General features: G+C 39.0%; 1 protein-coding gene across 1 annotated transcript; it reads left to right on the forward strand.

Annotated features, from left to right (window-relative positions):
* Positions 1 to 24,207: 24,207 nt before the first annotated feature.
* On the forward strand, positions 24,208 to 27,003 carry LOC140239666 (adhesion G protein-coupled receptor E2-like). Its single transcript, XM_072319496.1, has 2 exons — positions 24,208 to 25,197; positions 26,713 to 27,003. Exons 1-2 carry the CDS (start codon positions 24,208 to 24,210, stop codon positions 27,001 to 27,003), a joined length of 1,281 nt encoding a protein of 426 aa, XP_072175597.1.
* The last annotated feature ends 370 nt before the right edge of the window (positions 27,004 to 27,373 follow it).

A 27,373-nucleotide genomic window follows, 5' to 3' on the forward strand; every position in this document is an offset into this window, starting at 1 on the left:
TAACAAAAAAAAAAAAAAATAGCCTTTGACGTGAACATCATTTGTGGCAAATATGAAAAATATTGGTCCATGATAAGACATATATACTGGGGATAAAGAAATTATACAGAAAAATCATGTTTTTAGCATATTTCCTATGTACTTCCTTATATTTTGGTAAATAGCGCCCTCTGTTGGCGACATTAAAAAAAACAAGCATGCGGTTATGTAGAGTATGAGTTGCTCTACAAATGTGCCAAATATGATGATGAAACATCAAACAATAGCAAAGTTATAATATGGGGGGGGGGGTGCCCTCCCCCCCCCCCTTGGACCTTGGAAGGGTCAAAATAGCTTGGGCTTTATAGGGTCAAGGTATCGAATACAAAAGAGTAAAAAAAGAATACAATTCATACAGCAATGGCAATGAAATTCGAGTGTACACCCATAGATTTAGTTTCAGTTGAACGGAGCACATGGATATTTTTGCTGGTAGTTTGTTTAAAGCAGCTTAACAATGACATTGACTAACAGTAACTTCAGATTTCTTTTTACGGTGTATTATATATATGTGTGTGTGTCTACAACTTTCTGAAAAAGGTAATATAACAGAACAGAATTGAGCTGAATTATGTTAACACTCCCAATTTTCAAGGACACCAAAATATTAAGCACTGTGAGGAACAAAGAGATTGTTGATATTACCTGGCAAAAGCTGGCGAGAATTTGTGAGAAAACCATTTCTTTTCCTTTGCGGAGTAAACGCTTTTACCCGTGCATCATACAATCGTTAGTACAGTGTGTAACCTGCCAGGCAGTCAGAGAATTCCATGCACGGTATGTAAAACAGAAACAACAACAACAACAACTGGAGATGCACAATGATGGGGTTAAATATAGGGGTCAAAGTTCAAGCTTTCTGGCAAAGTGATTTCTCATTGAACGTAAATTCGTGTGTGGTTGTTAACTTCTGCTTGTAAAATATAAGAGAAAACATCAAATCTGCCTCGACGGGGAAGAAGAAGCTTAAATGACACAATCCTTGAAAATTGAGCCTTAAAAAAATATAAAGGTATTATTCTGTCTCTCGATATCTCTCTTCTCAACTTTCCAACATATTGAACTCTGCAATGGAGTGGCGGGGAGTTGAGGGGAGCGGACAGGAGGGAAGGGGAGGGAAATTTATGCCCAGATGATATCTATCGTTCTCCTCCAATTGTCTGTGGATATCATTGGTCCCACCTTGGAGCTCATGGTCCCCTCGGTCAACTTTTACAAGAGAACAGGATTAGGTGAAACCCTTGTCATTTCATTTATGAGCTTCTCCCATAAACTCTCTCGTTATTTATTTTTTTTCACCGAAAATCCCCTTTATGTAATGTACATTATGTTTATTTATCAGTGTTTATGACGTATTTCGCGTATTTTATTGGAAAATATACGCTGTCTATTGATGAATAAAGAGCGCATTAAAGATTATCTTAAGATAAGTAACTGTACATTGTAATATGTCTCATGCGTGTTCCGACGATAATTTCATGGCATGATATTATATGTTACACTGGTTTTGGGTACCATCATCTTTGATCATGTAGACTGAATGAATGACAAGAAACATATCATTATTTTGCAAAGTAAACTAGTAACTCCTTGATAATTACTATGAAAACAAGGAAAAGTAGAAAGTACGCGGTGCGTAATATATGTCCCCGCCGGAAGTTTAAATCTTTGGACTAGCATCAATGAGTTTGTTGCAGCTAAAGATAGCATTTCGTAGCAAAATGTACAGTAAGGTCAAAAATCAAGGTCAAAGGTCAAAGAAGTCAAAGGTCAAAATTCTGTGTAGAAGTTTTGAAGCCCTCACCTAGTGCCATCACATAAAGCAAACAGAATCGAAATCGGGTTAGAAATGGCGAAGGAGTAGCACTTTGTAGCAAAATGCACAGTATAGGTCAAAAATCAAGGTCAAAGGTCAAAGAAGTCAAAGGTCAAAATTCTGTGTAGAAATTTTGAAGCCCTCACCTAGTGCCATCAAATTAAGCAAACGGAATGGAAATCGGGTTAGAAATGGCGAAGGAGTAGCATTTTGTAGCCAATGTACAATATAGGTCAAAAATCAAGGTCAAAGGTCAAAGAAGTCAAAGGTCAAAATTCTTTGTAGAAGTTTTGAAGCCCTCACCTAGTGCCATCACATAAAGCAAACGGAATTGAAATCGGGTTAGAAATGGCGAGGGAGTAGCATTTTGTAGCAAAATATACAATACAGGTCAAAAATCAAGGTCAAAGGTCACAACTGAAATTATGTGTAGAAGTTTCAAAGCTCCCATGTAGTGCTATCATATAAAGCAAACAGAATCAAAATTGGCTCATAAATGACAGAAGTAGCAAATTGAACATTTTGATCACACACGGACGCACACACACACGGACACACACACACGCGCACACACGGACACACACACGTACGGAGCCCGTTTCATAGTCCCCTGCTCGAACTCGTTCGGCGGGGACAAAAACCCTGAAGAATTTGATACCAAAACAACTTAAATCATTTTTTTGTTGAGTATAAATAGTGTGATTAAAACTATTAAAAACAGAGAAAATGATAAACGGTATTGAATATTTTTCATCATAACTTACGAAATATTCTTTGTTACAAGTTAGGTATCATAAGAAAGGGTTTGTCTTATGATGGACTTACTTTAAAATGTTTAAATATGGTACTATATACGTCTATTTGCGTTCTAAATTTTCATTTTACAGTGCACATGCAGCTTTATACAGTAGGCCTACAGCTCGCTATTCCGAATTCGGAATAGCGAACTGTAGGCCTACCTTAAGGTTCGTTAATCGGAAAATAACATAAGATTCGTAATTCCGAAGGTTCGTCATTCCGGAACTGAAATAAGGTTTGTTATTCCGAAGGTTTGTAAATCCGAAAATGAAGTAAGGTTCGTAATTCGAAAGGTTCCAAATAAGGTACGTTCGGAATAACAAGCAGCAACCCTTTATACGCACCTTAGAGGGACTGTACAGTACTGGTGGAGGTGAGGATTCAGGTTTTTAACATTCCTAACTGAGATAATGAGAAACCTCTTATGAAATATGAAAGAGTCTGTAATATTAAGAAGGATTCAACGATTTAATTATTTGATGAAAATTGGTTTTAAAATGGCTTAAATATCCAAAAAAGTGATAATAATAAAATGCGACAGGCCATGACTTTTATTAGGATCTCTTTGTTTCACCTTGTTTTCGGATATCTCAGCCATTTTAAAACCAATTGTCATCAAATAAACTTTTGATACCTCTTAGAATTGCATGCTCTTTGACATCTCTTAGAGTGGTTTCTGAATATCTCGCAAAACGTTAAAAGCTAAATCCTCACCTCAACCAGAACTATACAGTCCCTTTAAACAAAGATTCCCGGACACCAAAATTGTAAAACGTCGTCACATGGAAACGAGACATTGTAGGATTTTGGTAAGTAATTACCATTCAGCGAATGGCAATCTAGGTAGCTGTGTTTACTTGGCCTCAATATCGAAGTGACCCTTTTATCAAAAGTGGGTCGTATATTTACAGCAGAATCATGCCTTCAGCTCAGCAGTGTCGCTTGACAGGTTCTAACTAAATACATTTTCTTTCAACTCACATTTATCGCAACTGCGACCTCTCTTCCACTTTTGTGGTCATTCTCCCTGGCACAATTTTGTGAATTCTGTATGCCCTCAATGTCAAAACCGCCGTAGTTTCTGTGTTTTGATGGGCAATCGTTTACAGTGATGGTCATAGCTTCTATGCTCAAATGAAGATAAATGGATCAGCAAACTCTGGATAGGCTCGTAAAATTTAGTTGCCATCCCTCATTGCTAATTGCTTATTTTGATTATGGCCTGTAATTAGCGATGTCATCGTAAATTTGAAGGTAGCCTACCAGAATTATTTCCGTGATTGTGTTTGTGCGAACACAAAAAAGCACATCTTGAGGCATCACTTACACTATTACAAGAAAAAAATATATTGTATATATATATATATATATATATATATATATATATATATATACATGTGTGTGTGTGTGTGTGTGTGTGTGTGTGGACACTAACTTATCTGATTTTGAAACTTTGTTGCCCGATCGGGAAACCAAAATATATATTCAGTGGCCGGCACAAATTTCTAGTGGCCCCTGGCTACCGGACCATCGCTAATATCGACCCCTCCGCATACATATTTGTGTGTGTGTGTGTGTGTGTGTGTGTGTGTGTGTGTGTGTGAGTGTGTACATACACAAGTTCAAAATGCGATAAAACCACCCTACAGCCATTTCTTTCCAGACTTTAACCACTACCATATTCATAACTATACATCAACCACTCTCTGAAACAATTATCTATACATATAGAAATTAAAACGAGAGAAGCTTTGGAGTGATAACAACAATGCTCATCGAGATTTTATCCCACTATACTTTGACATTGACTTCACTGTCCAAGTTAGGCCTGATTAAACCACCGTTCACATCAACATATCAAAGCACAACATAAATATCCTCTGAAGGTGTTCTTTACATATTAAGATATGGTCATTACATTTCACATTTAACGTGCACTGCAATGAACATATTTGTGTGACACTCAATCGTAGGTTGATCATAATAAATCATGCTTATGACAAACGGAAATTTGTGATTTCTAAATTGAATTTTTTAAATTGAATAACTGAAACTGCACTGGTCTTGCACTCGAGACACAGTCAGTTCCAGCACGTTTATTTTCATATTTCACTTGACATCAAAATACATCCAAAAAAAGAATACAAACCAAGTAAGATACAAAATATGTCATACGTCGGGACATGAACAGAAAAAAGTGTGTCAGCATACACAATGTACATAAGACTATTCTCTATAACTTGTGAAATATGATGGAACCGCAAAAGCAAAGCTTGTAAACGCAGGTTCCATGAAAAAATACCGGTGTAAATTTTCTATGCAATCAATGGAGATAGGACACAAAGTAATAATGACGAAACGATTATGAAAGCTAAAATATCAAAGTACAAAGGGAAAAAGAAATAAGAGAATAAAAAGAAAAAGTGAAAAAACAAAACAAAAAACAAGAACCCAAAGAATAAGAACTAAATGAAAATATGGCATATATAATTAGGTACACAAGTATATACGTGCACATTATCTATAATCAACTTCATAATGAGTTCAAAATGTTAATACAAATACGGGTGCAGTGATTATATAACGGGAGCATAAACCAGAAATATACATTGAACGAGGATACTGCGCATATAACATATTGAAATATTCTAATCAGACTGATTATATTCATTTATTAACATTAATTTCAATTTTTGTTTAAATGTAAACATACTAGAACAATTGATTAAATCGGCGGGAAGATCATTCCAGAATTTAGGTCCGGTAAAAACAATTGTTTTTTGAGCAAGGAGTGTGCGAGTACGTGGAAGGTGAAATGATTCTCTTTGTCTTGTGGGGTAAGCATGGACGATATAGTTTTTCTGAAACATATGAGTAAATACGTCAGGCAAGCCGTTTGCTGATAACTGAAACATAAATGTGCCTAAGTTGTATAAAAACAAGTCAGCAACCTTAAGGAGTCTGTTTTCAAAGAAGAAATAATTCGTGTGACAATAATAATCGGCTAGATTTATTGAACGAATAGCCCGTTTTTGTAGTTTGAAAATTTTATCAATGTATAATTTGGCACAGTTTCCCCAGGCAAGTATTCCGTAACAGAGGTAGGGTAAAATGAGCGTTGAATATAAGTTTTTCAAAATATACTTTGGGAAAAAATGTTTTAGCTTATTTAAAATCCCAGTATTTCTCGAAAGCATTTTAGATAAATAATTCATGTGATATTTCCATGTTAATTCATGGTCAATATAAAGACCTAAAAATTTAAACGATTCAACTTGAATCAAACTATTATTATTCATTTTTATATCGCCAGGCAAATGGATCACAGAATTACTAAATAACATATAAACAGTTTTGTTTATATTAAGAGACAACTTGTTAGCTTGGATCCACATTTGAACCGACTTTAATTCTCTGTTCACTACATCTAAAAGGGTTGTTGGGTTTCGATGGGAAAAAAAGATATTAGAATCATCGGCAAAAAGAAGAAAAGATAAAACATTAGATGAATTTTTGAAATCGTTTATATAAAGAATAAAGAAAAGTGGGCCTAAAAGGGATCCTTGAGGGACCCCACAAGATAGTGTTTTTAAGTTGGAACTGAAGCCGTTGATATTTACAAACTGTTTCCTGTTAGTTAGGTAGCTCCTGAACCAGTCCAAGGCCTTTCCACGTATCCCATAGTGCGAGAGTTTGTATAGCAAAATACCGTGATCGATAGTGTCAAAGGCCTTGGACAGGTCCAGGAATATACCAACAGTATGTGACGAGTCGTCAATAGCGTGGGCTACTTTATCGATAAAAGCAAGCACAGCATGAGTAGTAGAGTGTTTTTTCCTAAATCCAAATTGAGACTCACAAAAAATATTGCATTCGTTTAGGAACTTAATTACACGAGAATATATCAACTGTTCAAGAATCTTAGACATCGCCGTCAGAAGAGAAATTGGACGATAATTACTTACATCTTGCTTGTTACCTTTTTTATAAATCGGAACAACTTTAGCAATTTTCATTTGACTAGGCACTACGCCAGTAACAAGGGACAGATTAAATATATATGTTAAAGGAGACAATATTGCCGATATAATATTTTTCAGTAAAAAATTTGTAATACCATCATGTCCAGCACTCTTTTTTGCTTTCAACTTCAGAACTATACATCCCTCACCTCGTATTCTTGGATGGGAGTAAATAACACAGATTGAGGATTTGGATCAGTTAGAAAATAATGAAATTCTTTATCTGTTACTGGGATATTACTAGCAAGACTGGGGCCTAAATCAACAAAAAAAATCATTAAACGCATTAGCAACATGTACCGGATTTTGGATCGAGATACCATGCTGAGATATTTCCTTCACTTGTTCCGATTTATCTTTAACTCTGAGAACTTCATTAATCACCTTCCACGTACTCTTGGTATCATTTTTGTAAAGGTCAAACTGCCTCGTGAAATACCTCCTCTTAGCAAATCTCAAAGTTGTTGTAAGAATATTACGATAACATGCATATTTACCTTTCGTATTTTCATTCGGATTCCTCTTATATTTACAAAATAAATTATTCTTATGATTGATAGACTTAAGGAGGGATTTGGTGATCCAAGGCATTCTTGGTGTTTTCCCTTGAAAGAATATTTCAAGAAATGTTTCCCTTGAAAGAATAAAAAGATATAAGTCGAGATTGACATTTATTCCTCATGCTCGAATAGATTGACCTCCCACCCCCACACCAATTTATCAATTACCATTTTATGTCCCAGCTACTGAGATATAATCTTGCACGCAAATTGCACGTGTATACAGCAGTCATTCTTTCTCGTCCAAAGAATCCATTTTGATAACAAACACGAAAGAAAAAACCATGCTTTCCATTATCTTGATAGAAATAATAATTCCAGGTTGGGAAGCTGGCGTGGAATAAAACATCCGGTAATCAGCGCTTCTCTCAAATGCATCCATTAATGATGCTGGCTTATATAAAACGGGCATTCAATTTGTCCGAGCGACCTATCAATAGATTAAGGCACCGCCTGTGGAATTTTCTATTTTTTTTTCCACTCGACGTTGATGATCTTGGCTGTCAAAACCCTTTCAAGGTTTCATTTTTTTATGATTCGAGCATCATGCGATGTATGCAAAGCAGAATAACGACAGTCAAAAACCAAACTGCACTTACGGACATGGACGAAAATTTGATATTATTTTTAACTACGATAATGATAATCATAATAAGAATGTAAATATTTCAGTTTGCTTTGCTTGCCTTCAAACCAACGCTATTCGAGAGGTGTGCTTCCAGGAAAAGGCTACATATTAATGTTGCCTGAGGTAATTGGGTTTGAAGGATGAGAGCAGGGAAAAGTAGAGCGTAGAGAGGCTTGGAATCAGATGCCTCGTTCATCTCCGTTCACCAAGCAGTCGGGTTTTCCGAGGGACCGGTATTACGATGGAGCCCAGCCTCCTGGTTGTGGCGCTTGCCTCCATTCTGGTTCTCGAGTTGTCGCCAGCTGTAAAGTGTATGAACGATTCAACTTCCGTGATCTCACCCGGACAAGGTGGAATGGAGAAAGGTATCGCTTACTTTTTGGTTGTGATATTATGCGTATACTAAGCTTTATAATGCATTTTCTTTCTTGTATTGATATATCTGAAATAGTTTGAAGATCTTTTGAAAGATTCTATGAAAGAAGACGCTGTGGATAAACTTTTCTGTCATTACAAAGTCTGTCGGAATATCTCAAGCGGAACGAGTAGACGCTATACCCCGCCCGCCCCTGGATTTCGGTTTTTTTGTTCTTTCATCCTCCAGCAAGTCTGTCTTCGTCTCATCATAAGAGAGAGAAAGAGATGCAGGAAAGATAAAACGACATATGCCTAAGTGATTTTTTTTCCAAAAGCCTAATATTCATTCACGTCCATTAAAATAAAACAAGAAACTTCAATTCCATGTATTCGTTTATTCCCAATTGCGGCATTTATCTGCATTAGGTCTCAGTTTGCGGGCTGGCAACATTTCTGTTCACCTCTGCGATTTTCATTCTTGCGACAACAACACGTCGTGTATGACGACAACCAAAGGCAGATGGCCGTGCGAATGTGACCGTTACTGCGAGTTCTTCGGCGACTGCTGTCCACAATTTCAACCTCGAAACGTGTGCCCGTCAGAGCCAGAGGACGGCAGCTCAGTCATAGGGCAGGTGCTGCGATCGGAATTCCAGTGCGTCCGATTCTCACACAGCCAAAATCACGGCTACCTTCTCGTGTCTGCATGTCCGACTTCGTGGATCGACAAAGAGGTGCGCGAGCGATGTGAACAGCTACCCTCACAAGGGATCAGCGTCGGCAACGTTCCAGTGGCGGATGGTAATCGACTCTCGTACAGGAACGTGGACTGTGCGAAATGTCATGGTGTGACCGACACCGAGAATCTGAAGCTATGGACGTCGACTCTCTACTGCTCGGAAGTTGTAAGAAATAAAATATCGAGTAGGATATTTTCCCTGCACGAGATTCTATCGAACGAACTTTGTGAAGTCGACATAACTCCTCCGAATAAATGTGTAAGCCCAGCCGTTCGATTTTGCTACGACTACAACATCACTGAATACGGACGTTGCCGTTCCGAACTTACCCAAGAATTGGTCGATGCATGCCACAACTACACGGCTCGTGTAGCCGTTAGCACCAGTGGTGGTGGGAAAACTCTGGTGAAGAATCCATTTTGTGAGTACTGCAAGATGGTGGACCCATTCTTTCCCAAGGAATGGAGGGATGATGAGTTGTGTTCAACAAGTGGCTTCGACGAGACTTTCCAAGAAACCTATTTCGATCTCTCTGCGGTCATGACCTCAGGGGAATCAGGAAGACAGGCAAGTGAACTTGCTTTTGTTCCTATTTCAGTACTGTTTGATTTCAATTCAGACGCCGGAATTAGCTTTAAGATAGACAATGAAGAAATGGTTTACTGTCCAGTGGGAAAGGTGTATGACGAGGTCACTCTTTCATGCGTCAATCTCTCTAGGTATGATTGTTCGGATGGTTTTGAACCTCTCGGGGCTGACTGTGTCCGCTTCATCTCGGAAGCCAACTATAAGCCATGTGGATCCAGTGAGGTTTCTTACTTGGCCATGGTGTCACTGTCTTTCGCAGACTCACATGGAAACACATCTCGCCAAACAAGAGAAATGGGACTCAACTGCCTTCGCGACTTTGAAGTCCCAGGTGAAAGAATTAGCATTATCGCTGGTAATGCATCTTCGTCCACATTTAGATTGGATTATCAGGAGCTGTTTGAAAGCTTTTCTGAGTTATTAGATTCTATAGAGGTAAGCTTTCGTAGTTCCGTTGAAAATACATTTGACGGCTTTTGCACTTTGAGCTCGATGGATATTTCTGAAGTGTGTGCAGGCGAAAAACCGTTTCCTTACTGCGGTCGCATAAACGGGACTCTTTTGGACACAAACATATTTGCCAGCTTCCAAAGTGGACGTATATACGTCAATGAGTCGAGAATTCTATATTCACGAGAACACACTCGAATGTATGCCCTGTTTTCTAAGACATCAACACCCAGTGTTGTGCAAGTGGACAGAAAAGTTCAAGTGTGTTTTACAGAGCAAGATATTGCATTCTTTTGCAGCAGGGGAGTCACATTCAATGCTTCTTTATTCAGGCAAGCCAACGGCGCTGGGGACTTGATCTATATTCCCAATGGAAACGTGATAGAATTTGGATCGTACCTCCGAGATTCAAACGATACCATTCGAGTTTGTGAAGTGCCCTCTAGAAATGGTACCATCGAGGCAGAGGAGGAGACCTCTTTCCTTGTTGTGTTTTCTGCCCCTCAGACCTACCTGAGCCTTGTCTGCTTGCTGATATCTCTTCTCTCATTGAGCGTCACTCTGGCAACCTACTTTACCTTCCCTTCGATCCGCACAGCTGTAAACAACCGACTTATTATGGCGCTTTGCCTCACTCTGTTCTTGGCTCAACTTCTATTCCTCTCCAACGGTTTCATGACGCCCTATCCACGGGTGTGTCAAGCCGTCGCCGTTGTCTCCCACTTCCTGTGGCTCTCTGTATTCACCCTCTCAACCGCTCTCGCCATCGACCTCGACAGGACCTTCGGATCTCGACGCGCAATCACTTTCTCAGCTCACGGTACTCGCACGCTCATGTACTACCTAGCGGGAGCTTTCGGCGTACCTTTTTCCATCGTCGGCTCATGCTTCATCACGTCTCTAAAGACTGACTACGAGTGGACGGTCAGGTACGGAGGGCCCAGCACCTGTTGGATCGGAGGGAAGATAGCCAGTCTCTATGCATTTGGTGTTCCAGTCGCCGTAGCGCTCGTCGCTAATTCGTTTCTCTTCACGCACACCGTATACGGTATCTGGAAGAGCAAGAGGGTGTCCCGGTACCTTCAAGGTTGCAAAGCCAGGGTGAAACACGCCTCCAGCGATCTCCGCATATACCTCAAGGTATATAGACATATTCACTTCTCTTCTGTTTTTTTTTTTTTTTTTTTTTTGTCGTAGTGCTCTCTTTAAGTAATCCTTTTTGAATGTTGTCTGTTCAGGTTTTTACAAATGTATGGAAAAAGAACAGTGTCTTGGCAATGGCAGATTATACATAGGGCCTACGACGTACGATAATTTTTTTGTTCGTCCGGAAATGAAATTCTTATTTTTCTGTGAGTTTCTTTTAATCATGTGCGAAAAAAAAAACAAAAAAAAAAATGATTAGGCCTAAACGTATCAATGGTAAGTTAACCTGTGATGCATGCGCATAATGACGGTACATGAAATTTGACGTGCACATCAAAGTGGCATGCGTTTACATGCAAACACTTTACCACTTTAAATGGCTATTATGTGTACCACTGTCAGATTGTATTCAGAAAAATTACCAAGTCTACAGAAGATGAAGCGTGGAGAAGTAATGAGGGAAATTGCTCGTTTGTACAACTGTTTTTGAAGTGCTTGTTCTGTTTCATAAACTGGCTTGTACTTTATAAAATAATGTGCGCGTATTCTTGTCTGTTCTTCATTTGTATAATATTTATGTTCTCATTTGTATTTTTATAAGCGGACACCACAAAAGTACCAAGAATTCTTACAAAAGAAAGTTTTGTATCCACAGACATTCATTAGAATCATCAGTGTAATATTGACGTCATAAGAGAGCTGAGCTCTACTGATCTTTTGGGTTAAGAATGTACTCCCCCACGACATAGTCGAGCTATGTTTTAATTCTGACAATTCTGAGTTACGTGATTGTAGATGCTTATAAGAGAGGCTTTGATAATTATGTTCGACGAAATACCCCCATCCCTCACCCCTCCCCCCGAAAGAAGGAAAAAAAAAAATAAAATGATTAATTCACATTAAATTAAAAAATTGATAAACGGAGCGGCAAATTTATAATATTATTTTCTACATGGGGCAATAATGAAAACGAATGCTTCATTATCAAAAGCTATGAAGGTCTTTGCGACCCTTATGTTGAACATCATGATTATACAGTATTTTATGGGTCATGCAATAAACTCCTCTCACGTTTGTTTTCTTAGAATCATGTTTTTTTAAGTCAAGAAAACGTTAAAAAATGTCTTTAACTTCAACTTTTTTCCGTGTTAATTTCAAGATTTCTTCTTTGATGGGCCTCACGTGGGCCTTTGGGTTCATCGCGGCTTTCGTCGACGAGTGGGCCCTTTGGTACGTCTTCATCATTCTGAACGGCCTGCAGGGGTTTTTCATCTTCCTGGCATTCACCGCCAATAGACGGGTTTACGAACTTTGGAAGGCTCTTCTCACTGGCCCGCGAAAAGGCGTATCAACGACCGATCACGATCCAAAAACGATCAAGTCAGCTCATTTGCAAGCATCATCCTCTATCATTGAGCTCCCTGCACAAACTCTAAAAGGAAACTGATGTAAATATGGATAATAAACTAAAGTAAAAGTTGCAACTGGGTACGTAGATTCATGTTAATGCAGGCTTACAAGGTCAAAATATTTGTGACCGTGCACATCACAAAACCGACAAAAAGTCGCACGCACTGATTTCGTGTGAGGACTGAAAATAGGTGAAATTGGTCCACCCAGCAAATCTTGGGTTTTTCATATTTTCTGAAAGGGCAGGTCTTCTACATTATACTAAAGTTTGGGATCAAAAAACAAACAGGAAATTATGTTTTTAGCAGTTTTTCTCGAACACCTTTGGTAGAATACCGTGATTAGGCGTGTCTTACAGAGTCCCCTTTTCATTTCTTAAAAACCCTGTCCATACTCTTCACCTTCAACTCTCATAACTTAAGAAAAGATGATCCTCACTGCCTTGAAAGTTGGTATTAATCATCTACAGAATGTGTTGATAAAGCATGCTTAATTTTAGCTCAATTTGATAATCTCTTCGTTGCTCTGATGATTTACATCCTTATTTTTTGTTCCATTCACCACACAGCTAGCACGACTTGGTATAGATTAAGCGCTTGAATAGACCCCGTACTTCGTAGCCTCTCTTCTCAGTTCACACGTTCCAGAGTGTGTGCTTTCTTTCCAGTAAAAGGATAGGTTAGGAGAGTCCATTTGAATTGAGTTATTCATCATTGTAAAGCTTAAAGTTTGCTCTTTCAGAATCTGCTCTTAACTGAAAATCCATATCTGGCAACTTTTTGTTGGTTTTGAGATGCAGGGTCACATAGGATTATCGTATATATACTACAGACATAATTCATTAGATGTATACAAAGTAGGGCGTAAATATCAATTCACTTTTAACTCATTTCTACGTAAGAATCCTTTGTAAATATTTTCATCATGAATTTTTGCACTTCATGACAGGATATGAACAACATTTGCAATGACATTTATGATATTGATTTTTTTGTTCTAACAATAAATGCTTACGCTCGCAATGTATATTAAAATCTCGCGAAACTATTTCATGGGCATCAGTAAAACAACAGCACACACGGACTAATATTGAGTTTGTTGTGCATAATTGATTTCGTACAGCACAGACAAGGTCATGTCATGATAGTGCAATTAACCGCAATGGATACAGTGGCGTATCTAGGGAGGGGGGCAAGGGGAGCACGTGCCCCGGGCGCCACTCCTTGGAGGCGCCAAAAACGAAAAAACGAAAAAAAAAAAAAAAAAAAACCCGAAGAAGATGAAGAAAAAAGAAAAGAAAGAGAAGAAGAAGAAGAAGAAGAAGAAGAAGAAGAAGAAAAACCTCGCCCGGACGGGGGGGGGGGGGGGGGGGGGGGGGGAAGGAAGAATGGTGGGGGGAATTTTCCGTTTTGTAAGCTGAAATGCGACAATTTTCGGCTAGCTCGCTGCGCTCGCTCGCCAAAATTTCTATAAAAAAGAAGATAAGAACAAGACGTGATGATGACGCGTACAAAATGACAATGTCTAATGTGTTCACACATGTCATCGATCGCTGATTGGATCAAAAGAGGGCGCCAACGGTTTCGAACATACGGGGGGGGGGGGTGACGCAAAAAACCAAATCAAACAAGATAAGAACAAAACGTAATGATGACGCGGAAATATACAAATTTCGGCTCACTCGCTGGTACTAAGATAGAGTATTTTTTCAAGTCCTCAGTTTGTTGGTATAAATCGTTATCTATAAGGCCGCCACTATATCTTGATTAGAATTGTAAGATCTAATAAGCAAAAAATGACAAGAATTCCATGTTTTGTAAGCTGAAATACAAAAATTTACTGCTCGCTCGCTGCGCTCGCTCGCCAAAATTTAAAAAAGAAAAAAGATAAGAACAAAACGTGATGATGACACGGAAATATACAAATTTCGGCTAACTTGCTCTAGTAATTTAGAGTATTTTTTCAAGTCCTCAGTTTGTTGGTTTAAATCGTTATCTACAAGGCCGTCACTTTATCTTGATTAGAATTGTAAGATTTAATAAGCAAATAAATTATGACAAGAATTCCATGTTTTGTAAGCTGAAATAATTTTATAACAACTCTCAGCTCGCTCGCCAAAATTTATCAAAAAAAAAAAAGATAAGAACAAAACGTGATGATGACGCGTACAAAATGACAATGTCTATTGTGTTCACACATGTCATTATATCTTTAGCAGGCAAAATTTTACATGGAGCAGCTGCAATTTCTTTCGTTCTGAAGCTATCGCCGACTGGATCAAAAGAGGGCGCCAACGGCTTCGAACATATGGCGGGGGGGGGGGGGGGCGCAAAAAAACAACAACAAATCAAACAAGATAAGAACAAAACGTAATGATGACGCGGAAATATACAAATTTCGGCTCACTCACTCGTACTAATTTAGAGTATTTTTTCAAGTCCTCAGTTGCTGGAATAAATCGTTATCTACATATGAAGGCGCCGTCACTATATCTTGATTAGAATTCTAAGATTTAATAACCAAAAAATGACAAGAATTCCATGTTTTGTAAGCTGAATTACAAAAATCGTTATCTACATAAGGCGCCGTCACTATATCTTGATTAGAATTCTAAGATTTAATAACCAAAAAATGACAAGAATTCCATGTTTTGTAAGCTGAATTACAAAAATTTTCGGCTCGCTCGCTGCGCTCGCTCGCCAGTTTTTATCTTTTTTTTTTTTTATTTTTTACATTTAAATCATCCTCAAAAGACCCCTTTTAAGTGCTTGAAAAGCATATCATGTGGACTTTTTTTTAGTCCCTACCGGGATGGGGCTGGGGTTGAACACTTTTTCAGAAATTAGGGGCGCAATTTTCGCGCTTGCCCCGGGCGCCGGTTTCCCTAGATACGCCACTGAATGGATATAGCAGTCATGTGACACAAAAACGTTTTATACGAGGTGTGAATATCAACGAACTTGGAGCTGGTATCTTCTTCGCACAGTGGAGCCTTATTGTAAACATGGTAAAGGAGGCGAATATAACGGGACCCTCTTACAACTTGGTGATTTTGGATAATATCCCAACTCGTCTATTTTTTTGTACCCCCATATAGTGAGATACCTGATTACACAAGTCATTTCGTGGTTCTCCTGTATAAGCAAGCACAAAGACAATAATGGTGATGTAACTGTTTTTATTCCTGTCATTTAATACACTATCTAATAATCGACATTCCCGTTAACCCTGTTTAAGCAAATAAAGTTGACGGGGCTGAATAAGGACACATAACACCACCGACCCCCTCCCCCCCCCCCCCCCACGCGCGTTATTGGAGGACAAAATGGACAAGTGAATCCGCGGGCTAGGTCTGCCACTATTATAAAGCGACATTCACTCACCTTTATAGTTTATACGGAATGTTTCTACTATGGTTTTGCAGCAGCGAATCCAGGAATTCCGTAAAGAGGGGGCGCGTTTACAAAATTAAAGGGAGCGCACGTAATCCTCTCCCATTTTTTCTGTTTATTTCTTTTGTTTCAAAAAAAAAAATAATAATAATAATAAGGGGGGGGGGGAGCGTGCACCCGGTGCGGTCCTCCCTGGATCCGCCACTGGTTTTGGGATGGTTTCTTCCAGATGAGATGGGCCCACTTAACCAGTTAAGTACTGGGAATGCGAATTGGCACAGGGAAACAAACAAACGAAAAAAAAAAAAAAAAAAAAGCTGTAATTCAAAAGTGTGATCTTTGAATTATGAAAAGGGTCCACAGCGATGTCAAAACTCCTTTCATAGTGATATCAGTTATCAAATACTTTTTAAGTCAAAAAAAAAAAGGGGGAGAGGGGCAGGGAAAGAAATCGTCATCCATATAACATAACACACTCACTGGGGGATATAGTTCATAAGGTTGAGAGATAACTCCTTGACACACACGTGGAGTTATGTGTTGTAGCTCCATGGTGTACAGAACCCCTCGAGCGGTGCATTGAGCCCTGCTGTGACCTACCAAAAGGGTCACCGGTGGGATATATGTTCGTAGTGAATATCGGGGGGGGGGGGGGGAGTAGGAAAAAAAGTCTTGTTGACAAACTGAAAGTCTGCTGTGACGTATAGTGTGATTATGGAACTATAGTCCCATAGTATGTTTATGGACCTATCACACACATGGACATTCATCGCTCTTAATCAATTGACATATGCACCTATATGCAACAGTGACTCAGAGGTTATTAATAGGACGTTAAGAAACAATACTGGCATGATCAAGTATACTAGTATTCTGACACACAGTGCATAGTTTATAAAATATTTAAATATAAACTCTAATTTGAGAATTATTTGATTCAATCATGTACTATGCATAAAAAACTTTTCTGTCGCTTTAGCATGTTTAGGTGTTTGAATACAAGTTACTTGTTGTAACGATCAGATGGTACGCAAACATCTCAAGAAGTGAAAGAATTTGTGAAAATTGTTCTTTAGGTCAGATTGCTAATGAACTTCATTATTTGTTTCAATGTTTGCTTTTTCAAAATTCTTGTTAACAAGCGCTTAAAAATCTTTTCCGGATACACCCGAACGTACTTAAAATTGATTCATTTAATGACACTACTGAAGAGACATTGGTGAAGATGGCGAAATTTTGTAAAGAAAATTGTTCAATCTTTGATAAGTGATTTATCATATGTATATACATACATAAATGTATCATAAGTACAGTCTGATAACTTTTATTTTCTGTGCAAATATGACCATTAAAGATGATTTAGTTGGTATGGTATTAGGAAATTTTGTCTATATTTTTTAGTTCGTGTTTAAGTGCTCGCCGTCTGTGCCTGTACCCTTTAATACATATTTGTGTATGTCTTCATGATTTGTGTATTGATTTTGAACTAGCATACCCCACACGGGGTGGTCGAGTCAACAAACTTTTAACTTTAACCTTTCAACCTGTTTCTGTCAAATCCATAACAAAAACGTTTTAAACATACATGCCTGCTTTGATCCAGTCTTGTCTACAGACAACTACCGACAGCCAACCTCGATGAAAAGAAGACGGCGCTTTCAGAAATTTAAAAACTACAGTTGTGCATGCGTATAAGATGAGAAGTCTCTGAGATCAAGAAAAAATACAAATGGAGTTGAAGTTTATTGGAAAATCATCGCTCAAGCAATATTCCATTTGCGAAATGCACTTACTTTACAAGAAAAAAGCAAACGTTTAGGCAGGTTGACTCTGATTAAAATGCATTTTTCCCCGTTTGTCTCACATTGTTTCAGAGTAAACATGGGCAGTAACAGTATAGACGGCATGCATTTTCTTACCATATTCAGTAATTTTCAGTTTTGTGACACAAAATTTATAATGTTTTGAGGTTTGCTGTTCCCCATAATTGCAGTTTAAGTTCAACGTTGGTTAAGTCCGAAAAGGCGCCTTAGCCAAATAATTACTCGGACGGAAGTGAAGAAATTATTTTTTTTTTTTTTTTTTTTTTTTGCCACCGACGATGCACGATGGCACAATCGTCATTGTCCAATTATCTGAATGTAGTCATTAAAGGTCCTGTTTTCCTTTGGGAGCAGTGATTTAAAAAATGTTCAAGATATCACTTTGGATGCATATCTGTATAGGTTAGTTGTATCACAAAACATCCTACCATATAAATTTTTTCGCAATAAGCCTAAAATATAAGGATATATCACTACTTTTCTCATTAAACCATAACTCTTGACGGTTTAGTCCGGAAACATTTTTTATTATAGCTATTGTTCACATTTTGGATATTTAACAATACTTAGCAACGATTATACTGGCTCAAATTTTTCCATTGGTTGTTTCTATCCCTAACTCACATTTTAGAACCATTTTGAAGCACTAATGCTGAATTTTGTTTCCCCTGCAAACGGTCGGTAAACTATGCCTTTAAGATGCACATAATGATGATAATAATGGGAGCAAAGAAAGACATCAGTTCATAGTCCTTTTGTGCAGTATGCCCATGATAATATGATACACTTTTAAGCAGGACAACCAGCAACCACTTAAGACATTGTGCAGGTATAGACACAACGTGCGACCACCTGCAGGGAAGAGTAATCCTATATATTTTCAATTGCCATTTTAGAATTAGTTTTATTTTAGCGCTGTTCCCCAATCAGAAAGAAAAATGAAGGTCTCAGATGTATGTGTATGTGCGTGTGTGCGTGCGTGTGTCATTGTGAATTTGTGATATGCTATGTTTATGTACAGACAGTATACAGTAACATTAAGCTTGTACAGTTACAATGTTATTGACAAAGTTCTACCAGGATCCCGGGGTCAGCATCAAATCCATGAAAATCCATGAATTATTGTCTACGCAGTATATTTGTCACAAACTAATACATAAAGTACCTGGCAAAATCCAAGTTAGTATGACTTTTCTTAGTGTAGTCGTATATCTCCATAGTATAGTCAATGGAGATATTTGGTGGCTCCATAGTTTAGTTTTTTCCTGTGATTGAATATTCTGCACAATCAACACCTAACCAGCGCTCGACAGAAAATGTAGCCAATTTTTCAACGTTAGGTATTTATAATAAGCAATAGGTTTTCTTGAAGTAGCGCTATATCAACCCCAACGCTCCCCCATATTCCTCAAACGTTGCGGTAGAAAAGAAACGTCTCTAGTATAATGTATAGCTGGTGACTTGCCTGTATTTACTAATGTCAGACGGCATTAGGTTCACCTCAATACTGAATGAATGAATGAATGAATGAGTGCATTCAGCAAATTCAATAAGGTTTGTTTGTCACGGAACGCTTGACAGGGGCTCCACAATAGATGTGGGTGTTTGCGTTTCGTGTTTTTAAGCAGTTTGACAAATGCAGCAAAAAAAAAAAACAAAAAAAACAACACACACACAAACACACACACACACACACCCACAGTCTAACGTGGACATCATATCATGGACGTGGAGTTATGACCCGCGAAGACAGAGACAGACAGACAGACAGACAGACAGAGAAAGAGAGAGAGAGAAAGAAAGGGGGGGGGGGGAGATAAAGCATAAATTCAGACCAGGACATAAGATCTCCCGTTTTCAACAGTAATGCGATAAATTACGAGCACGTTAATAGAAATGAATTCCGGCGAAATTTACTGGTCTGCTGCACGACGGTATAAATTGGGCGAAAACTACTCTATCGACAATGTACCTGCACTTGTTGTACTAACAGGCGGCGCTCATTTTGGGTACAGACGATGGTTTGACAAGAGGCAAGAATCCAGTGTGGGGTTCTCTTTGTACAAATTTGGCATCAAAACACATGTACAATACCGCAGATCCGGTGGACTTCATTCACGATATGTATACACCTTAGGCACACGTAAGTATAGACTACGTCTGCATGCACATCTGATAAGGCCTACATCACATTCAAGTAGGCTGTAAACGGGTTACATTCCAGTGATTCGACCGCCGATGGTGAAATGGTTCTCTATACTGGAGTTTGAATTACCGAGATCTTGATGGTGTGTAACAGCTGTTTATTCTCCAGTGGTTTGATCTTCCTCCAAGCTCCATTAACTACGTCACGAGGGAAATAATTCATTTAGAGGACATCTACAATTTCTCATCGGGAAAGGTAAGCATGTGTGTATATGTTTACTGCGTCGCTGATAGAGCATACATATATCACAGTATATTCTGGACATATTATTAAAGATAGGACTGTTTCAGCTATGATAGGCCTTATTGTATACCTGCTCGATGGTATATGAGCTTTGATCTCTAAGTAGGCCCATCCTGGCGGGGAAGTGGGGGTTGAGGATGGGGTATATTGGGGTGGCCATTATTCTTTACCGCCGATAGGAGCGCGGCATGCTCAAGTTAACAGAGAATGATATCCAACCAGCATATTGTAAATGACTACGAGATATAGTTGCTGCAAGTGCGTTTATAATCTCCTCCTATAAAAGCTTGGGAAGTCGGAGTGTTAGTGCAAATGATAAATGATGAAAATTTTGAGCGTTGATAATTGTGCATAATGAAAATCTGATAATCACGTCCCTATCCAAAAAAAAAAAAAAAGGTGACCTCTTATTCTTTCAACAATTATTTTTAGTGCGTTGTCTCTTCTCGTATGATATAGTGCTTGCCATATAGAATGTTCGAAATGGAAAACTGTTGAATCATATAGAAACGTCCCATTCATGCACCTGCGCACTTATATGTGATCATTAAGGAAATGTACCGTCATTTTAAAAATATTGTCATATCGTGACAACAGTGAACTTCCTCGGTAATCTTTTTTCTTCTTCTTCTTCTTCTTTTTTTTTTTTTGCGACGTACCCGACCCATCTGACGTTGCACATGTACGTATGCAGATGGGTTTATTGCAAGTTTATGAAATGTTCAGTATTTTCTGTAACAGTGATTTTTCTCATCCTTATCCGTAAGTGGGTGGGCATGTGTGTCCGTTACGGCATGATTGTGTGGATGCCAGTTTGTATTGAAGGTCGGAGTGATAAAAGCTTCAATTGTCTCCATTGTCTTTGTAGGTTATTAATGTGGCATGACAGCTATCAAACCATTCAAATGGATTTGAAACTGAACGTGTTCTTCGTTTATCTTCTCTTTGGCTTCGAGACCATGAAAGCCGACCTGTCCTCCCAGTCAGGTGAGCAAATTTAGCGTTCTCAGATTAAAGATAAAATAACTGCTTTATGGTACTGTTGTTACGTGATTGCCTTCGAACACATTCATCTCTTACAATTCACGTACGTATATAATGTATATACATAAATATATTAACAATATATTTATGTGTTATATACATACATATACTTATATAATAAAGAGGGTCCTGATTCAAATTCAAAGATTCAAAGTCCACATCTACAAATGAAGAGAACACAGCAAGAAATAATGACGAGAATTTTTTGAAAACAGATGCAAAAAAATGATAAAACTTCGTTCCATATAATGTTACCTATAGACCGCTTCCTAGTGTGGCATTTGACATCAGTAATAGTACGGCATAAAAGCGTCATGTATTTTACAGTGACGTCACCAAAAAGGAAAGTGTCTTGACAGATCTTTTACCCCATGCCTTATTTCTCAGGTTTTGGTGTCATCAAAATTACTAGTAGGTACTGCCCCGAGAGGCGTCAAGATGACTTCACCGAGAAAAATATGTCGCGCGTTATTTTCGATAATCATAATTATACTGATCCTCTACATGATTTGATTTACAGTCATATTTTCTTTATCCATTGCATTTGTTTCAATATGAATATAATTATACGCTTATTACATTCGAATTTATGTAAGCCCATTCCCCCACAGCGAATAATTATGCCCACGAGTATGAGTAAATGGCGCTGACATTTAAGATCCACGAAGGGGTGATTAATCACAAAGCAAAGCCTGGACAGTAAAAACCAGACAATGAGGAAGAACTCATTGAAACAATTTACCTGTAGGCTTCCAAAAAGACCCACCCATTTATAATATTGATTTTTTATTATGTGCTCCTTGCAAACGTGAATTCTCTATAGTGTGGTTCTTATATTCTGAGTTATGGAAAAGAAAATCGGTATGAACAAGTCGTGTATATGTATCGCAGAAACAATAATGACAAAATAAGATATCAACTGCAAATGATAAGATTGGATCTCCTGTAAAAGATCAATAAAAGGCACAGGGGCTATCCTTGCTGTACTGCCATCATAAAAAGGACTGGAAACCGCACGATCTTAGTTTTCGTTCAACAGTGCTCAGTAGATGACTCTCTACTCTTGTAAAAAAAAAAGAAAAAAAAAAACAGATTTTAGATAATAGAAGCAGTATCATTTCGATTTTTCATGTTAAAATTTGAATTGATCATAATAAAAGATTTTATATCTACTAGAATGATTGTAGAAAATTACGTTCAGGTTAAACAAAAACAAGAGAGAGAAAAACTCACAAGAACTTATATACAGTGTACTGCCTGATTTTCATACTTTATAAAGCCAAAGTCAGTGTGTTATCACTCTTAAACTCGAAACACTGTAAATCACATTGTCAGAAAGGGATTATGTTTGTATGTTGTTATCCTCTAATCACTGTTTGTTTAAATCACTATAGCAATCTAATTTTCTCCGCTCTCCTTATCACCCTTATTCTCCAAACTATGATAAAGATTACACAATCGAGTACGGCAATATCAGAATCCAGGCTTGTCCATGGCACTTCTGTGGAGATGAAGACTGTACCTTAAGACTTGGTGGCCTAACTACTTGCGAGTGTGACTACGCATGCAGGTACTTCGGAGACTGTTGCATTGATCGTGCTACTGCTGACGTGTGCTCGGAAACGCCGCAAGCTGTTCAGTTCAGTCAAGCGGTGGCTCATTTAGAGCGATCGCAGTTCCAGTGTCTGTCATTACCGAACGTCACGGGCGACTATTTTTACGTATCCCTCTGCCCCGCCTCTTGGACGAATGGTGAAATAAAAGACAAGTGTGAAAAACCACCGTCTTCTGACCTAACCGTTGAGTCGATTCCACTTACTTCAAGCAATTTTGTAACTTACAAGAATTTGTTCTGCGTCATCTGTAATGGGAGGGATCCTGGTGTCATGAAACCCTGGGCTCTCTCAGTCTTTTGCAGTCCCGAGGTCAGGAGCGCCTATCTCGCCGGGCATATCACGCGGCAACAAATGGCCTCTGCTTCCTTCCTAACACGCATCTTCGAGCCTAATGAAACCGAATCGGCCGGAAGGCTCTGCTCCCAAGCAGACCAGTTCAGGTGTTCTCCCGACACCTGTCCAGAACTGGCAGAAGCCTGTGGTTCATTTAAGGCTTACGTTAGACACTCTGATAAGGACTTCAAAAATATATTTTGCTCTTACTGTGCCGTCAACGCGTGCCTTTACGCGGATCGGAATGTCTCTGCTGACCCTCATTTTGAAGATGGAGACTGCATTTTCAGTGACGATATAAATTTAGGTACTGTTGTCGATTTCGATGAAGTTGAAGCTGGTTTCAGAGGATTGCAATCTATTTCTCTGTTGTTTGACTTCAGGTCATCTGGTGGGGTCAACTCTCTGGTGCAAACTGAAGGCAGAGAGCAAATCAATGTCACCTGTCCTCGAGGTATGATGTATGATCCCTTTACCGAGAAATGCCTCTTACTCTACTGCTCCGATGGATACATGATGTACGAAGACCGCTGTGTTCGTGAGATTCGAACGGAGTCGATGAATGCCTCATGCAGCTCTGAAGGAGAGACAGAGATTCTGCTCCGCGTATTTCTATCTAGCAACATATCCTCTACAGCTGACTGCAATTCATTTGTATGGAAAACACTGGCATGCTTGAAGCAAAATGTCTTTCCAGATTGGTCGTTTAATCCACTGCAACTTGTCGAAGACTACGACGGGAAGTCATGCATGAACATCACAGACGCCACTACTGGCAGACCTGCACTTGAATTTCTTATGTCGAATTCATCACTTCTTTATAATCCGACAATGAGTCGACTCCAAGGGATCTTTAGTGATGTTAGCGAGCGTGGGAGGCTCCGAGAAGAATGCAATATCGAAGCCGTACACATTGTAAAAGGCTGCGCGAAATCGAAGGAACACCTCTGTCTTGAGGCAAATGGCAGTATCGTTGTTTCTGATGAATTTTTTGCGATGTCGCTCTCGGATTCCGCTTACATATACGTCAACAGTACAGATTCCTTTTATCTTGAACACACTGTGGTTGTTGAAACAACCTACAATACCGACTCTCCCGAGTCCACATCGACTGTTACGGTCTGCCACGTGGGCAACGTTTCCTCCTCTTGCCGTCTTGCTCCCTTCAATAAAACCCTCTTTGAGGTCATCGGAAGTTTGGGACAGCTGCGTTATATTCCCACAGGTGACATCGTTCAAGCCGGGGAATATTTCCGCGGTCAAAACGGAACTATTCATGTCTGTGAGTTTTTACCCCAAAATGGAACAGTTGGTAAGAATAATACGCGGCATTTGTTCCAGTACTCCACGGTACAGGTCTACCTGAGCTACATATGCGTTCCGATCTCCATGCTGGCGTTGATGGTTACCTTCATTACCTACTGTACGTTTCCAGTCCTGCGGAAACTCATGAGTAGTAAGCTCGTCATGGCGCTCTGCTTCACTCTATTTTTCGCACAACTCCTTCTGCTGACCGGCGGAATGGCCGTCCCGTCTCCCGAAGCTTGCGCGTTGGTTGCCATCTTGTCACACTTTCTCTGGCTCTCCGTCTTTTTCATCAGCACCACCCTGGCCATTGACCTCGCCAAGACCTTCGGAAATCAAGACACTATCTACCTCTCGACGAACAGCGCGAAGGCACTTTGTTGCTACTTCGGCGGAGCTTTAGGCTTGTCGGCAGCCGTGGTGTTAACATGCGTAGTGCTGACTTACGCCAAGGGGTACGACCTTCATATGCAGTATGGAGGAGGATCGTCATGCTGGATTGGAAGCGGAACAATGAACTTGTTTGCCTTTGGAGTCCCAGTGGCCATTGCACTTCTACTCAACGGATTTCTATTTATTCGCACTGTGAGAGGACTCATGGAAAACGAAAAGATCTCCGGGCGTCTCCGCGAAAAATCGCACTCAGCAGGGAATCGCAAACAACTGAGAATTTACGTCAGGGTGAGTACAACCCGTTTAATCCAAAATACAAGGAAAAAACTCACGAGAGTGTGTGTTAAAATCAAATTCACAAGTCAAATAATGGGATTTAATTAAAAAAGATTTTGAGATTTCACTTGTATTTTCCATGCAGTCTATAAAGACACAAATACAACTCGATTTGTGCAGAGAGTGTTCAAGTTCAAGTTCAAGTTCAAGTTTTTTTTATTTCATATTTCCATTTCTCAGTGATGGGATTACAAAATGATTGACAATAAAACAAAAGTACAAAACATATACAACCATATCTTACGTTTGAAGAAAAAAAAGACAAACAAACATTACACACAAATATAAATGGTCATTTTCATCTGAGGATATCACAAATAAATGTCAGAAATATGATGGGGCCTACATAAAAGCAATGATGCTTGTAAAAACTGTAGGTTCCCGAGTTTATAGGCGTGAAATTATACGGAGAACGGACATGTTTATCTCGACCAACTTAAATTGTGCCAGTGCAAAATCAGTATTAAAAACGAACTATCGAACCACATGAATACTTTAGTATCGCTTAAACGAGACTGTACATATTTCGCCGTGTTTACACACACACACAAACACACACAAAAAGTGCTATAACGGTATCGTCAAATAACTTGGAGCTGCAGACAAAGACAAAAGACTGGGGGTATTAAAAAAAAAAAATGTTGCTAAGAGCCGGGTAGTGTGTATCCACTAAGTAATAGCCATTTTAGTTTGCGTTTGAAGGTGAATAAGGATAAGGAAGAAGTGATATCTTGAGGGAGGTCATTCCAGTATCTGGGTCCAGTAAACATAATTGTTTTCTTTGCAAAAATAGTGCGAGTACGGGGAAGGTGATAAGCGTCACTCTGACGAGTGGGGTAGCAATGAATAGAGCGATTTCTTTTGAACATGTGAATAAAAACGGATAGAGGATATATCGAAAGACCAAACCAGAGGAAACAACAACAACATCATCAAATCCCCTTAACTGTACTTTGTAAACTACTTACGAGTATAAGAAAAGAATGCACAATCACAGTCAACATTGCGTAACAAAATGCACGAACTTAGGCGATATTGACTTCTGTGTGAAGAGCAAAACAATATACATGTAGGTATATGGTCATGCATGGAAATTGGGACTTGCCATTTTCACCGACTTAATCGACTATTCGACATACTTATATTATGCGTCGTCGACTTATGTGGAAATGACTTCATTTTCATCGATATAGCTGATTACTCGATATATGCGCTGTTGACTTACGCGGAGTCGACTGCATATTTACACAGCATTAAGGATGTCTTAAATATAATCATATCAATGAGCATGACTGGTCGTTGACAGCTTGGTGCCATTTTGTCAAGTACTTCTGCCAGTATAGTAACATCACCTCTCTCTTCACTCTTATTCCTTTTTTTGCTTGTTCTCTCTTTTCCATGCTCTCTATGTGTTGTCTTTCTCCTTTTTTTTTATTTCTCTTTCTCTCTATTCATTTCAATGTACAGATTTCGACCTTAATGGGGTTCACCTGGATACTAGGTTACATAGCAGCATTCGCAGGGGTCAGTGTTCTCTGGTATATCTTTATCATTCTCAACTCTCTCCAAGGAACGTACATCTTTCTGGCGTTCGTGGTAAACAGGCGAGTCTACTGGCTGTGGAGAGAATCATTCGAAAGGCGCCGAGCGGCAGCATCGACAACGTTTGAACGCATGCCCATGCGATCCAAAGGGTCGAAGAATACGGCGTCGACGGCTTTGTCGCATTCGTCGAAGGCTGATGATAATCGAACGTGACTTTGTGCTCCGAATGCCTTTCCATCTGTTGTTTGTATTCTTGTAAACAGGCGTAATATGTTTGTGTTTCGTTTAGCTGTTGAAGTTTCAATGACTCTCCTAAAGTTTTAATGAGCAATGGTGTTATGTTGAGTGTTACAAGAGAATGAGTATGGCTGAATGGTCTTGAAATATGTTTTCAAAAGAGATTTCATGTTTTGCTCTTCAAGCGTTGGTCCTTTTATGAATCTTTAGATGCGACCGATACTTCCGTTGAAGTGGATGGACTCCGAAGGGAAGTTGTGAGCAATTCCACGTGGAAATTAAAAAGTACATACAATACGTACAATTTCGAGTGATTTCATTAATCATTTAATCTGGTATTCCGGAA

The sequence above is a fragment of the Diadema setosum genome, chromosome 16, assembly GCF_964275005.1.
Source record: "Diadema setosum chromosome 16, eeDiaSeto1, whole genome shotgun sequence".
Taxonomy (NCBI): domain Eukaryota; kingdom Metazoa; phylum Echinodermata; class Echinoidea; order Diadematoida; family Diadematidae; genus Diadema; species Diadema setosum.